This window comes from Tasmannia lanceolata, unplaced genomic scaffold (genome assembly GCF_043159265.1).
Source record: "Tasmannia lanceolata isolate RefF3 unplaced genomic scaffold, GAP_Taslan_0.1 ptg000013l, whole genome shotgun sequence".
In the NCBI taxonomy this organism is placed as follows: Eukaryota; Viridiplantae; Streptophyta; class Magnoliopsida; order Canellales; family Winteraceae; genus Tasmannia; species Tasmannia lanceolata.
The window spans coordinates 19,391,198-19,408,160 of NW_027518690.1; the positions used below are offsets into that span (position 1 = coordinate 19,391,198).

The window sequence follows — 16,963 nt, forward strand, 5'->3', positions numbered from 1 at the left end:
TATTTCCAATCCTCTCTACTCCATTCCTTCTCCTTTTCCTCTAATCCTTCCTTGTTCTCTCCTTCTCTTCTTAATCCTTCACAATTCTGGTTTCCACCTTTTCTCTGTCTATTCTGTCTTCAACGATTCTAGATTGCGATCCAAAGAACATCTCCCTGGTCTTATCAAGATTCTCCTGATACGAAAACCCAAGTGCATCTCCCATCTCTAAGAAATAGTTAAACCTCTCCATTTCGGGATATCCAGGAACGTCAACAGCTGTCGATAATGAAAGGCCTTTACCCTTATCACTATCATCTTTAAGTTGTTCTATTCGCTGAGTATCTTCCGTTACTGGGATCCCTTGCACACGATTCTGATCAGATTCCAGAGATTAACGCCTAATTTCCAGATAAGAAATTGCCAATTGTTTTTCCTCCTCCCATAGGCGCCTTCGAGTTTGCCTCTCCTTGTCAAGTAATTTATTAAAGATGGGCAGGTTGCGAAGGGGGGTATGAAGTTCCTCCTCACTGTTCAAGGTAGACTGAGGGGGAGACGTCCCCGGATTTTGGGCGCCGGCTGCCTTTTCTTTCGCCCATTGTTTCTTCAAAGGGGAGAGCAGTGCCTCAGCTGGAGTAGGCGATTCCTTCCTAGCCTACTTTTCATTATACTTGAGATTTTTCAGAAGCTCTAAATCTTAATTAACCAGGGTAATTTCCCCAAAAGCTGTGTTACTTGGGGATTCAGAGAGGTCGCTACTAGACATACTTGGAGCAGGCGAATTCTAGAACGAGAATATTGGAGACTATCGGAGCCACATTTCTTTTTTCCTGAGTTCCTTTTTTCTGTACAGGCTCTTAATCTTTCGATTGAGAACAAATAATCCACCACGTGTCGCCAACAAACAAGCATCCTTCCCAAGACCTTTCCTGAGTTTGCCCTTTCCGGAGCGAATGCCTTTCACATCATCACGTTTCGCAACAATAAGAAACCTATTTTTTAATTTCAAAGCCTTTAAATCTATTGCCAATTTTTTGCCAAAGGAGTCAACAGCCTCTTTTCTACCGGCTTTCCTTTTGTTACAACGTGGAGGCTTTCCTTTTGTTACAACGTGGAGGCACCAACGGTGATTTTCTTGCAGATGGAGGACCCACAAAGCCTATAACCCTAGCCTCCCTACTTTCTGACGAAAATAGGACAGCCATGGGGGGAGCAGGTGGGTAGGTGGGGAATTCAAAATTTGAATTGGGGACCACCACCGGAGTAGACCCTCCGCCAGTGGCCTAGCACCTTTTCCAGTGGAAGAACTGCCGTCGATGATCCTATATCATCAGGAATTTGGACAGATCCCTCAAAAAATAGCAAATTGTCTTTACTACTAACTTCTCCCACCACCGGACAATGCCAAAGAATTTATACTGTCCTCAGAGACCACCTTAACTCCAACCGAAAAAATATTAGAGTCCACCCTTAAATTAATAAACTGGGGAATTGATTTCCACAAAGGGGATATAACCAAAGCGGAGGCGAAAGCTAGACGGTGAGAATGATTCCTAAAAAGTTGGGTTTCGAGAACCTGGCCCAAATGTGACCCCAGGATCTCCACCGTAGTACCAGACCACGCGTGAAGAGGGATATCATAAAACCTCAGCAGAACCGGCCTGGCACCCGTGTTGTAGGCAGGAAACCAAGTCTGAAGGGAAGAAAGATATCCTTCAAAAGCCTCACCTCCACGACGAAGGATGGAGGTGGACTGAGATTCAGAATCAAAGCGGAATAAAATGTTCACGGTACTAATGGCGAAAGACTTATCCAACTCTGGAAGGCCCCAGAAATGCTTAGCCCATGCCCAGATGTCTTCCAGAAGCCAGGAGCCACATTTTAGCGTCCAATAAGACAACTCTTGAGATTTTTCTTTCTATCTTTCGCAACAGAGCCTGGAACCTCCAAACATTGGTCATTATCACTGCAATCTGCAACTTGTAGCTTTTTAGGTCTCCAAGCTAACGTAGAGTTTGCTTTCTGTTGTGGTGTAGAACACTTCCTGCACGCGGTGCACGAACCAAAATTTCTATAGCTGCATTTTGTGTATATCCAATCACTTCCATTCGATACTGGTCTTCGATTGACTTCCAATGCTCTTCGGCTAGGGGCTTTTCTAGCTCCAAAATCCAACCTTCTCCCCCTAGTATCCCACTCTTCCAAACTCCCCAGAGAGCCGCCGTGAGCGCGGTGGGGGCCAGTGAGACCAACGAGGTCTGTCCACACCAGCTCCTTGCCCAAAAGAGAATAACAGTCTTCTGCAGCAAAGATTAAAAATCCCGAGGGAATCAAAGACTTCCATGGAAGAATAACCTCCATCTAAGCATGACAGGTAAGGTTCTGATAACTGCTCGAGATTTGCACCACAGGTGCAAAGAAAATCTGCCGAATGAGGTCCTTCCGGGGGAATGTTCCGACGACTCCTAAAGACCTCCCTGATAGTCATCTTTCCCTCTTGGTTTTACTCATGAATCCACCCTCCATCTTCATTTTTGTGCCATCTTTCCTCGTGTCTTCTATCATCTTCCTTTTTGTATTTTTTTTCTCCTGGAAGTCCAATAATTTGTTAGTATTATCTTGGTTATTGAACTCCATGGAACCCCAAGTGGTCAGAACTCACAAGTATGTATTTCCTTCCAACTGCTAAGGAAATATGGGATATTGAACATGAGTTGTATCCTGATTAGAGTGTGTGAATGGAGTAGTTCCCACTGTGTTTTTTTTTTTTGTTGAGAGAGAGATTAAGAAAAGAGAAAAGTGAGTTTGAGAGAATGACTCTCCCTCACTAAAGTATTTATATAATAAGTAGAGGATGTACAATGACTATAATGCCCTAATGCACTATATTTATTCTAACACCCCCCCTCAAGCTGGAATGTATAAATTATACATTCCTAGCTTGTTACAGATATCACTCAACTTTGCTTTACTTAATGGAACATATCAGCCAACTGATCTGTGGACCAAGTAAATACGGTACAAATCTCTCCTTTCTGAATCCTCTAACGAATGAAGTGACAATCAACCTCGATGTGTTTGGTGCGTTCATGAAAGACTGGATTTGTTGCAATGTAGACAGCAGCCTTGTTATCACAATACAACTGTGAAGGAGAAGTAGATACGACCCCGATCTCAGATAAAAGTGATCTCAACCAGATAATCTCTATACTCGTGTGTGACATCGCTCTATATTCTGCCTCAGCACTTGACTTGGCAATGACGTCCTGTTTTTTGCTCTTCCACGATACCAGGTTACCTCCTACAAAGGTACAGTACCCGGTAGTTGATCTCCTATCTGCAGGAGACCCAGCCCAATCAACAACAGAGAATCCTTCAATTCGCATATGACCATGTCTCTTGAATAATAGACCTTTTTCCGGGTGCACCCTTTAGGTATCTATTTCACCAATGTATTCTGTTGCTGATGATTGTGATATTATTAATAACCGCAAGTGCACGGATCGCGTTCAGATACGGGTCGAACTCAGGAAAGAGCTTACTGTGATTTCTACCCTTATACTATTTAGAAAATAAACTTATGATATATTGTTGCCTGGAATGTACTCAGGATTTCCATGGCTACAACCTCGGATCCAACATATTTAAATTTATAAGCTAAATAGATATGGGTCGAAAACAATTAAGAAACAGTTACAAATTTAACCCTTATATTTAGGCAAAGTGAATCAAAAGGAATTCTACTAATTAATTATCTAACCTAATTAGAAAACCAAAATCTGAAAGCTAAATTGATTGGAAAATTAGTCGCAAAACTACTCTAAATTAATTGGAAATTTATTGCAAAAGTAATTGGAAGTTGATTTGGAATCTTAATTCAATTAAAAGATTACTTAGGGTTAGAATCCACCATGGGTTTGGATTGGATTATTAATTAAACCAATTTTTTTGCATTGGATAGTGTATTTGAAAAATCCGGTCAATGGGAAATATGATCAATGGATGTCATTGCCCATGAGTGATTTATCGAACACACTCCAATTTTAAGGGCTATATAAATATTTTTAATGTTTATAGCAATCACTCATACAAAAGGGGAGAGCCAATGGTATGAATAATTGGTATGCAACAATTATAAACCATTAATTCCATACCATTGAATTTAATTAAAAACCTTTCTCCTTCCCATGGCTTCATCTAAACCCTAAGTAAGATGGGTTTAGTTGTTTATAGAGAAAGAAAAAGAGACAAAAATAAAGAAAAATAATGCCATCTAGAACTTAGAAAGGGAAAAGAAACAAAAATAATTCTTCTTTAATAAGAGTACATCGAATTTGAATTGAAATAAAGAACAAAAGAAAAGAAAAATTTATTCTTTTTCTCATCCGTCAATGGTTGAATCCTCGTTCTCCTTCCTTGATGTCGCTTCACTTTGAATCTTGGATGGTTGGATCGCCAAAGAACACACCAAACACCTCCACTCAATTTGAAAAGAAAGAAAGCAAGAGAGAATTGGGCGAAATTATTAAGAGGGAAAAGCAATATTGGATGAAAAAATTGGAAGAGGGGAGAGAAAAAGGGAACAAAATTTCCAAGAGCAGATAAAGAGAGAGCATAGAGACGAGAGCAAGGGAGGGAGAGTTGTAAACACGTGGGATGAAAAAGATAAAAAAAAAAACCTCAATCCAACATGCCTCTTTCTAAAAGAACATAAACATGAGCTACATAGAGTGGGCCCCGCGTTTTGGCCAAAAATTTCTTTCTCACATGTATGCCCATTCCAGTAAGTGATCAAAACCGTTCATTTGAAAACCCATTGTGTAAGTTAAAGCATGGTCATACGATTTTGTAATATTGCCTACCTCAAACTTGCTTTTCGTAAGAACATCCCACGTATATAACGAGTAATACTTTCCCCCTTTGCATGGTAACAAAACTTTCCAATTTAGATTCACATGCACACATCCACCTCATTCCACTTTTTATTTTAGTAATTTCCAAATCTAACCCCCAATTACATAATTCCATATCTTCCAAATTTGGCAATAGTGGGCCCCACTTTGAATGGTTTTCTTGCTTCCCCAAAACGTCACTGACTTTTCTTAGAAATAAAATTTGCAAAAAGAAAGAGAGTCAGTTGGTTGGGCAATTTGTGTTGATCCAAACCATCCAAAGTAAAGGATCAATTCCAATGAAATATGGGAGGAGAGAAAATAGGAGAATTGGAAGAGAGAGAATCAGTTGATAATCTTGCCCTATTTCCTCCCTTGGTTACTTAGTGAGATGACCAAATTGTCCCCATTTTTTGTAACTATTGCAACCATGCCTCGTATTTTTGCAAATGGCAAATCTACCCCTCCTTTCATTTGCACACAAACACTTGATAATTCCATTCTCTCTTGATCTCCAAGGAATGATCCAAGCCATCCATTTGACGGTCCACTTGTAAATTAATTGCACCCCAAAATCATTCCAATGAAACGATCCGAACCGTTGAATTAATGGATCCCAATGTTAATTTCGATCTTACCAATGGTTGCACCTCTTCAATCATTTTTGTAACTATTGCAACCATGCCTCGTATTTTTGCAAATGGCAAATCTACCCCTCCTTTCATTTGCACACAAACACTTGATAATTCCATTCTCTCTTGATCTCCAAGGAATGATCCAAGCCATCCATTTGACGGTCCACTTGTAAATTAATTGCACCCCAAAATCATTCCAATGAAACGATCCGAACCGTTGAATTAATGGATCCCAATGTTAATTTCGATCTTACCAATGGTTGCACCTCTTCAATCATTTTTGTGGGTTGATCTTAACCATCCAATTGATGATCAACAAATGTGAATTAATTGCCCTTCCAAGCCCATTGACATAAGACGATCGTAACCGCACAATTAGTGGGCCTTGTGATAAATTGCTTGTACCTCTTCAAATCATTTTCCAAAGCTATTCTAAGAATCTCAATTACTGCATTCCAGTGTGAGGTGTGTGGGGAGCTCATGTACTGACTAACCACTCCTACAGCATAAGATATATATGGGCGAGTGACTGTAAGGTATATGAGCTTACCCACCAGTCTTCTATACCTGCCAGGGTCTTCCAACAGATCCTCTTCCTCTGGAATTAGCTTTACATTGGGATCCATAGGCGCAGATACAGATTTTACTCCAAGATTCCATGTTTCTTCCAGTATGTCCAACACATACTTCCTCTATGATAAAGATATCCCATGAGAGGAATATGACACCTCTATCCCAAGAAAGTATCTGAGGCGGCCCAAGTCCTTTATAGCAAACTCTTTTTGTAAGGTCTTCAACCCCTGTATTCCCCCTGAGTTGCTACCTGTAATGATGATGTCGTCAACATACACAATCAATAGAATGCACCCTGTAGAGGACTGATGACTGAATACTAAATGGTCTACTGCACATTGTCGAAGCCCAAAGCGCATAACAGCCTCACTGAATCTCCCAAACCATGCCCGTGGAGATTGTTTCCAGCCATACAGTGATTTCTTAATGCGGCATACAGAGGGGGACATCTCCCCCTGAGCAGCATACCCTGGAGGCTACTCCATATAAACTTCCTCATGAAGGTTGCCATGTAAGAAGGCATTCTTGACGTCAAACTGATGTAGTGTCCAACCATTATTAACTGCCATTGAGAGTGGAAGTCGCACTGAAGGAATCTTCGCAGCTGGAGAGAATGTCTCATTGTAGTCAACCCCAAAGGTTTGAGGATAACCCTTGGCAACCAAATGGGCCTTCAACATTTCAATTGTCCCATCAGGTAAATACTTGATGGAGAACACCCAACAACAGCCAACTGGTTTAGCACCAGCTGGAAGAGGAACTAGATCCCACGTCTGGTTCGAATGTAGTGCACCCATTTCTAGATCCATAGCAGTGCGCCAGCCTGGATGTTGGAGAGCCTCCTGTAATGATTGTGGTAACACAACAGACGACAAGGACGACACAAAGGCTTTGAAAATAGGAGTCAGACGATCATAAGAAACAAAGTGAGAAGTAGGATGTGTTGTAGAATGGGAACAAGTGTGAGATGCAATAGAGGAGTCAGAAGTAATGACAAAAGAGGGTAAAGAAGATACCTGAGTAGACAAGTCAGGGACCTCGACAGGTGAAGGAAGGCGATGGTTCGAGTGGAGGAGGTGGAGGTCCATCTTTATGCTGACGCCGTTGATAGTGTTTGGTAATAGGTGGTGGAACCACTGGTATGGAAGATGATGGCGACAGAACACCCAGAGTAAGAGACTGTGAGTGTATCTGAACCAAGTCAGGAAACGGAGGAAGAGATCATGGTGCCTCAAGTTCCAAGGGGCTGGAAATAGGTACAGATGAAAGACTAAAGAATGCCTCAGACTCAATGAACGTAACATCAGCTGACACAAGCCATCGACGTAGACGAGGACTATAACAACGGTAGCCTTTTTTAGTTCTAGAGTAACCCGAAAAGACATATCGCTCCGACCTAGGATCGAGTTTGTCCCTATCAGGACCTAGATGATGGACGAAGCAGACACACCCAAAGCCCGAGGTGTGAGAGGAAACGGATCCTACTAAGGGTATAATACCTGAAAGGGAGAGGATTCACAAGAACAGAAGACGGTAGGCGATTCGCAAGAAAACATGAAGTTAAGACCGACTCCCTCCAAAAAGACTTAGGAACTCGCATCTGAAACATGATTGTGTGAGTAACTTCAAGTAAATACCGTAATTTCCTTTCAGCTACACCATTCTGCTGGGACGTGTAGGCACAAGAAGATTGGTGAAGAATCCCATTAGATGAAAGATAATCCTAAAACTCATTAGTGCCCGAGAAAAATTCCTGAGCATTATCAGTACGAAGACATTTAATATTGCAATTAAACTGATTCTTTATTTCAACATGGAAATTTTGAAAAGCAAAGAAGGTCTGAGAGCGGTCTTTCAACAAAGACACCCATGTCAGACGCGAGTAATCATCAATAAAAACTATGAAATACTTAAATCCATTATTTGACGCGACCCTAAAGGGTCCCCAAACATCTGAATGAAAAAAAAAAAAAGCAATGGACTATCAACTCGACTAACGACTCGGGAAGGAAAGGACACCCGGTGGTGCTTCCTGAGTTCACAAGACTCGCACTGGAAAGAAGAGACAGAAGCAGGAACAAAGGACGTCTGCTGAAGCCACTGAAGAGAAGGATGACCAAGGCGGCAGTGCCACTGATAGGTGTCAACAGAGCTATGTAAAACGGTAGGAGAAGGGCTACAGTCAAGGCGATAAAGTCCATCCACCTCACGTCCCGATCCAATCGTCTTCCCAATCAAAAGATCCTGAAACAAACAATAAGAAGGATAAAATGAGATGGAGCACTAAAGATTTTTCGTTAATTGACTAACAGAAAGTAAACTAAACGGAGATTTAGGGACACACCACAATGATAATGAAATAGTCGGAGGACATATTATACCAATACCAATGATGGGGGAAGTGGACCCATCAGCTAGGGTAATGGTTTGAGTTGCAGAGGAAAAAGAGCGAAAAGACGACAGCTGAGATGAGTTATGAGTCATGTGATTGGAGGCTCCCAAGTCAATAATCTAGGACCCGGAGCTAGAGAGTAAGGTCGTGGGTGAACTACCTGGCTGAGCAAAGCCGGCAGTGGGATGAGAAGCTTTGTCGAAATCGTTGTAACTCCTCAGTCTATTCTCGTAAAACTGAAGGAATCATCAACAGATGTAGAAGCGGTTCCATAAGCGACTGTGTCAGAGGGGTTAGTTGTCGTGAGATGAGCGGATCGAGGCGAACGAAGCTCAGTGTGAAGCGTGTAGCAACTCAATCTGGCGGCCATCACGTTGGCAGTGGGTACAATAAGGAAGGCCATGTCCACTCCCAACACGGCCACCACGGCCACGGGCTCGAGAAAAAGAGCCACCTCAGGGAGGATGAGTACCAGCACCACCATCATATGCTGCTAGAGCGGAACTGGGGACTCTCCAAGGCACACTAGGCACGAGAATAGGCCTCGCGCAACGATGGAATGTTGCCGGACCCAAGAATCTGATGACGCGGGTGAGTAAACTACGGGGTGAGGCTCTCAAGGTAGTGGACCACTCAAATTTGTTCCCGCTACCGACGGAGAACATTAACATCAGACGTGAGGGGCATGAAAACGTCAAGCTGCTGACATAAAGAAATAAACTGCCCATAGTGAGTCTCAAGAGACATGTCACCACGACACAGACACATCCACTCATAGTAAGTGGCACAGATACGGGTGATGTTCTCAACTCCAGAATAGGTCAAGGCAGTATGGTCCCAGATCTCTTTCGCAGTCAAGAGGAGTATCATGGTAGAGGAAATGGCAGGGGTCATACTCTGCCAAAGAAGACTGAATCAAAGCATCTTCCTGTTCCCAGTGAGTATACGTAGGGTCCTTGGACGAGGGAGGATCCTGGCAGAGAAAACTGACCTTACCCCGTCCAAGGAGGTATGTCTCGATCGCAACTTTCCACGATAAGTAGTTGGTTCCATCAAATTTGGCAATATTCAGCTGTGGGTAAGAATTCTCCACAGGTGTCAAGCTAGGAGAAGAGGTAACTGTGGCCGAGGGTGGGTGGCGAGCACGAACCTCCGTGGTCATACCGATAGAGGGATCCACAATGATAGGGAGATTCGTAAGGACAACAAATGTCGAGGGAACTGAAAATACCCACAACCAACGGCTAGAAGGAGCGAAAAGAAGAAAGTGATGGAGAAAAAACCAACTAATCAAGGTGAGGGCTCATAGCGTGGCCGCACAGGTCAAGGACAAGGACAAGGACGTAAATGAGGCCATAGCGAAGACGAGGAGAGACGCGAAGAGACGAAATGAATGAGAACGGTAGTAGGTCAGTACATGAGGGTGAAAGAATAAGAGGGAATGAAAAATAGGGTTAGGGTCTGACCCCTTGATTACTGGCTCTCAAATTCCGGAAAACTATGTATTGGTGGCGGAATGTCCGCCCGCTCTTTTGCCGGAAAACTTTGGTCGAGGAGCCGTTGGACCCTTGGGATCCTCCCCTTTGAATTCAAATTTCAAACCTCCCTCCATGTCAGAATGGCCTCCTGCCTGTGGCCCGGACTATCCCTTCATCCGGCCTAGAACGGGAAATGGGTTAAAGTTTAAGAAATCCCTGGCGAAGAGCCATTCAAGGCATGTCAGTCATTTTCGCACTTGGTCAAGGAAAGGACGTTTTGCAGGAGTCAGGACATATTGAGGTTCTGTCAGAAAAGGATCTATCACATCCCTTCCGGAAAGTGGTAAAGAGGGTTGCGGGAAGAATCCCCAGATAAAAAAGCCTGATGCAGACTATTGTAAGCGATCCCCGCCCAAGATAAAGTTAAAAGTAGTTGGGCCCCCCTTGGATTCATTTGGTACGCCCGCCTTGCATCGTAATCTCCTTGTTTCTTGTGGATGGGGAGTTCTCCTATTTGGTAGATAGGCCCCCTATTTGGAAGATAGGCCTCTTATTAGTTAAAATTTTAAAATTTTGGACATTTCTGTTGTGTGGGAGGGTTGATTAAGTTAGGAATGAAAAAGGATAAGGACACTTTTAGATTCGCATATGGTATTGTGATGACGGCTCCTTTTTGCGGTGACGGCTCTTTTTGTCGATATCAGGACTTGCCTTGTTCGGGAAGAAACAAAATCTTGTAACAACTGATACTATAGAGAAGAGATTGTGGGCCCAAGGACGCGAAGATATGGGCCTTATTTAAATATAGGTATATAATGGGAGAGTAGGTCAATTTACCAGGTCTGTTTGTATTCTTCAGCAAAGGTAAGTACTACCCTTATCTAGTGGTTAAGAGAATGGACGATCCTTCGTCTTCTTCTTCTGCTCCCCATACCTATAAGAGATTACGGAGAGAGATTCCATATTACACAAAGTGGTTTCAGCATCGTCGATGGGTTCGTAGCCTGCAATACAATACTACAAAATCTTCAGTGAAAGCCCCCACCGTCCCAAGACAAGTTAAAGGGATTATCAAGCGACAGTGGAAGCAATTTTAGGAGGACTATAAACTCATTGCTGAAGAGTTTTCCCTCTAACAGGTACACTTAATATAAAGGAGATTTGTATACCGGTGTATAAACTTCCTTTTTTCCGGCGCTGGTTGGAGTATACCAATAACTTGAGACGGCTTGAATGGGAGGCAAAACGAACACTTTGCATTCGCAAGGTAGCAAAGCTTATAGCTATCCGGAAGAACCCAGTGGAAGAGGTTCCCTATCCACAGTTTGCCTCGGATTTTTTCCCTGATGATATGGAACTGGAGTTGGATATTAGGACCCTAATGGTGGAGCTTTCGAGTTACGGGTTAGTTTTGTTAATGTGTTTTGGAAAATTGATAGATGGTTTTTTGGAGTTGGAAAACAGTGAATGACTGGATGGAGAAAAAGTAAAGATGAAAAAGAAGTAGAATGAATTTAAGGTAATAGGTTATATGGATGATACACTTGGGGAATTTTAATTTTGTTTGTTTGAAGAAAGTAAGGATTGGTGGGAAGTCCTGGAGGGTGTCCTAATACTGGAAGAGATATACAGGTGCTTTTGGAAAGTATACGGTGTTTCATCTGAAAAGTAAAATGATCATTGAATGTGCAGGATTGATAGTCCCAATACTTCTTTGGTAACTCAGGGTATGCCCTAAATTGCCTATACAGACGCTATGTAATGTTACTAGGGACTTCTTGTCCCCATTGTACCGTATGGTATCAATCAATATATGTCACTTTTCAAAAAAAATAGGGTTAGGGTTGGAAGAAAGAAAGGGTTTTAGGAGGAGAAAGGGACTGATTTAGTCAAAGGAGGGGGAAGGGCGGGCGAGTAATAGACAGAAAAAGCCGTGTGGGGGTGGAATGGAGTGGATGGAGGGCCGCGGGAGTCGGGGGGAAAGAGGGGGTGTCGCGGGGGTAGGTGGGGCCACGGGAGGGAGGGGGGCAAAGGGGGGTGGCCGCGATAGTGTGGGAGGACAGAGGGCGAGGCAACGGGTAGGGTGCCGCGGGAGTTGAGGGCGTGGGGCGGGGGCTGCCACGGGAGTAGGCGTGGGGCGGGGGCTGCCACAGGAGTGGGGGGTGCCGCAGGAGTGGAGGGTGCCGCAGGAAGGGTCGGGCAAGGGGGAGGGAACCACGGGAGTGGGAGGTGCCGAGGGAAGGTCGTGGGGGGAGTGGGTATTCGGGTGGAGAAGGGAGAGGAGCAAGGTTAGGGTTAGGGTTAGAGAAGATGGAGAGGGAGATAGAGGGTGAGGAAAAGAGCTAGGATTAGGGTTTGGAGATGGAGAAGATGGAGGCTGATGGTAGTCCCTAGGGATCAGAAACCCTAGGGCTCTGATACCATGTTGAGAGAGAGATTAAGAAAAGAGAAAAGTGAGTTAGAGAGAATGACTCCCCTCACTAAAGTATTTATATAATAAGCAGAGGATGTACAATGATTATAATGCCCTAATGCACTATACTTATTCTAACATTTTTGAATGGATTTCCACTAAGTGTTATTTCTATATATTAACGATAAAACCCTACACGGCATGGAAAAGACATAAATATCCACAAAATACAATTTATTCCCATCCAAGAAATAATCCTTATTTCCTACAAGATTGAATGCCAAATATAAATAAAAATACAATGAGAAATTCATTAGGAAACATGTGTGATTCAGAAGATGTAACTTACAAGAATATCTTGGCCAATCCAGGCATATGATGCATGCTGATTTGCAGCCCAGAAAATGGAAAATGCCGCACAGAATGGAAAAACCACAATGGATAGAACTGAAACCTCCCCAAGAATGGGAAGTTGTAGTGTCTTCCGTCCACAGCCTCGGCATATTCTGGTAGGAGAAAAATATAAAAAAATACAAAAAAAAAAAAAGAAATGAGAAACAAATGATGACATGAGGCCTTGCACTGAACATTGAAAAAAACTAGAAGCAAAACATCTTCACTTCCATATACCTTGAGATCAGTGTCACTGAGCAAATAAGTAGTCCCTGAAAATGAATACACATCAAATTAGCTTTGCAAAGTATACCCGTTGTACATACACGCTCCAACGAAATCTAAATAATTCAATATTTACATTTCAGCAATGAATATGCATTTTTTCCATTTGTTTGCAAGCTTTGCTCCATATTCTATTCAACAACTTTACCTCCATTCTAAGATTAAAATTCTTGAGCACTTCTTGTTGTTTGCATATGTATTTATCATTATTGTGTCATACAATGGTACTTTAGGCCATGTAACCCATGTTTGGCAACTTTGAAAATATATTCCATGGAATAGTTGTGAGGCCAGTTGTGAGCTGTCACAAATATCATTCTCGGGAATTTCTTGGCAGCGGAAAATCTCAGGATATATTAAACTTTTTTATTTTTTTCGGTCTTATATAGGGAAAAATGAAAAAAATAAAATTAGTAAAAAATATAAATATATAAAATTTAAGAAAAATATAAAATAAAAATGTTGTCAAAATGTCAGGATAATATCGTGATATTATCGCGATATTTATGATAAAAATGAAAATATCTCTATATTTTTAAAATCTCAGGATTACTTCAGGATCTTGTCATCTTATCAAAATGTCGCGATAAAAACGTAAGATTTTGAAAATATCGGGGATATTTGTGACATAGTTTGTGAGAGGAAGGGGAAAGTGGAGCACAAAAAGCTCCTAAAAATCTGGAAAATAAAAAACCAATTTTAGTCCGGTATTATTTTTCACCATTTATTAGGAATTGTTGATGCTCTGTCCACTCCCACCAACTCTAGTTTGTCCCTCCCTCTCCTCCATCTTTGTCACACAGTTGAGCCCATGATTATTACAAGGAATAATTGTTCAGGGTTGCCAAACATGGCCTTAGTCATTCTTTCTTTATTTATTAGGATACTCAACTCAACTAAGCCTTTGTCCCAAACTAGTTGGGGTCGGCTAATGAATCCTTTTAGAAAATTTTCAAGGTGGTCTTTACTTATTAGGATATTTTGTGAATGGGAAATGATATATCCGCCCCTTTTGATCACTAGGAACACCCCCTGTCAGTGCATCAGTGACTAAAGAGGGGCTGTTGTACTTATGTCGGAAGAATTCAATGCCCCTGATTGCCACAAACACTGACAGGGGGTGCTCCTAGTGATCAAAAGGGGCGGATATATCACTTCCCTTTGTGAATTTCTTTTAATATGTTTTCTGCTATATGGACATGTGATCCAAAGTGGAGCAATGTGAGTAATGCCTATTATCTCCGATATTTTCTTAGGTACCTAATAACAACTTCTATAAACATCAACGGTTAGTATATAGTTATTTACATATAAAATTCATCAGTTTATTCTGTTAATTTTCAAAAAAAAAAAAAAAAAAATTCGTCAGTTTGAAATCTCAAGGTGCAATAATAATACGATGAATTGAAAATGGGCAGAAAACTTGGCATCAATTTAATGTTTACTGAAAGGATTGATGAGACAACTAACTATAGTAGTGAAAGAAAGATGAACATAATAATCCTGAGAAGAGTGTAGGGATGATAAGGGATGATAAGGGTGTGGTGATTTTGACATTTGCCGGTCCAATTGGTATTGCCGTTCGAACGAGGCGGAAGTACGGCTGCTCATCAAGGAATAAAGCTACTAGAAGGGGAATATCTAAATAATGTTGTGGTGGAAGGAGATTCCATCAATGTTATCTGATGGTTATCCGGTTCACATAAGTTTCCTTGGAGGTTTGCGGACTTTTTTAATGAGATTTTTTATAGGAGATTCATCTATGGCTTTCAATCACGTTAGGAGGTCGGCAATGAAGTGGCGGATTCTCAAGCAAGAAGGGGGGTTGGTTTGGAGACTCTGGAGAAATTTGATTTCCTTCCCCCATGATGCTTTTATTTCTTGAGATGTATTGTAATATTCTCTTCTGTACTCATTGACCATCTCAGTCTTTTTAATGAATTTTACATTCAAAAAAAATAATCCTGAGAAATCCAATGGGAAGAAATGCAACAAAACAAACAACAAATGAAATGTGATTGATGATTTACATTTATAAAATTATGTCCTTTTCAAAAATTGAAAAGGGAAAAATATTGCATATATTTGAAAGACTTACCTCTGTACCACCGATGCAAAACAGTATGATCAGCAGCCAAACGAACCAAGAAGACATAAAAAAATATAGTAGCACTAGAAAAATGGATGCTGTTATAATAAAAACTACAGCTCCCATCACATTAATATCTAATATTTCCTTCTCCAAATCATCTTTATTGACAGTTCCAGCATTTGGAGGGTCCTACACAAAGAAATAACAAACAAAATTTAAGACACAGGCTACACCTGATTATTATTATTATTATTATTATTATATGAAAAGAAACATGAAAAAAGCATTTAAATTGGCTAAAGAACTAATTTCATACAATGATTGCGAGTATAAATCGAAAAGCTTGGAAGATGTGGCACAAGTGACACTTGCAAGTTAAAACGTGAGTATACATATGAAAAGCCTAACGTCCACGGTGGAAAGCCCATAACATGTTTCAGGTAACCATATGGGTGTGATGACCAGAAACAATTAACAATTATGCGACAACAGTAAACAGTAGCCTAGTGATCATAAAGTTTTTTGCAATAAAACTAAACAGCAGTTCCATACCCATAAACAAATGTCCAGAAACCATAAATAATGTCCGAGAATCATATAAGTTGGAGTTGTCAGAAATTATAGTAGTAGAGGGAGAGAGGAAAGAAGAGATGGAGAGAATGGAATAGTTCACACACTGAGCTATTTATGCATATTAATTATAAAACCAATGAAATTGAAGAGACAAAATATTCCCAAAAATACAATCTAATTCCCACACAAGATATAACCCTTATTTTATGCACTCCCCCTTGAGCATAGATATTAATAGTGCCAAGCTCGAGAAAATAAAGTCAAAATGGGACTTTAAAACTCCTTTTGTTAAGGCATCAGTAAGTTGATGACCAGTAGGAACAAAGAGAAGACAGATCTCCTTATACAATACGTTCTCGAATGAATTGTCTATCTACCTCAATGGGCTTCATGCGATCATGCAGGATTATTTGCTATGTTGATTGCCGCCTGATTGACACAGTATAGCTTCATTGGGCCTGGAACAGACACATGTAACTCCTTCAAAAGATGCCTCAACTAAAGCAATTCTACCACTCTAAGAACCATATCATAGTATTCTACTTCCGCCCTCAATACAGGAACAACAGATACTTTTTTGCTGGGCCAAGTAACAAGGTATCCACCTACAAAGGTAGGTATCCTGTTATAGATCTCATACCATCAACTAAACATGCCAAATCGACAACAGAAAATGCTTCAATCTTCAAATGACCATGTTTGCAAATAATAATCCTTTCCCTGAGCAAGACATTCAATAGGGAAGGATTCTCTCAACAGCTGTGACATGGGGAATCCTAGGAGCTACATATATTGAGTCAGAATACTCGGCGCACAGCCAATATCATGGGTAACAGAGAGAGAGAGGTGCAGAAGTCAACCAACCAGCCTCTGAGGCTCTGATAGATACCAACATCAGACACGATACGTCTAAGTGACTTGTGAATTTGATCGATAGTTGTCTTTGCTGGCTGAGACCCCACGTTTCAAGTAATCCATGAGTAAGTCCAAGGTATATTTCCTCTGAGAAATAAAAGTACCCTTCTTGGACATTGCCACTTCAATTCCAAGAAAGTATTTGAGTTTACCCGGATCTTTGATCTCAAACTCAACTCAACTGCTAAAAAGGCTTTCAACTAATGAATTTCTGAGGAATTATTTCCAGCCACTGCAATATCATCCACACGCTATAAGGACCGTGATTAGAGGATCCCACTTAATCAATAGGGTATGGGGAGTATCGCTTTGCGAATACCCAAATCTCATCACAACCTGGCGA

At 41.3% G+C, this 16,963-nt stretch overlaps 1 protein-coding gene across 2 annotated transcripts in view; it reads right to left on the bottom strand.

The window, feature by feature from the left end:
• The window catches only part of SPPL3 (SIGNAL PEPTIDE PEPTIDASE-LIKE 3), a 96,070-nt gene that overhangs the window by 42,719 nt on the left and 36,388 nt on the right, over positions 1-16,963 (bottom strand). For both annotated transcript variants that reach the window (XM_077394331.1, XM_077394332.1), the window contains exons 6-8: positions 15,139-15,321; positions 12,993-13,027; positions 12,712-12,868 (exon numbers count right to left, since the gene is read on the bottom strand). In XM_077394331.1, the coding sequence (XP_077250446.1) occupies positions 12,712-12,868; positions 12,993-13,027; positions 15,139-15,321 (375 nt within the window). The remainder of the gene's footprint in view (positions 1-12,711; positions 12,869-12,992; positions 13,028-15,138; positions 15,322-16,963) is intronic.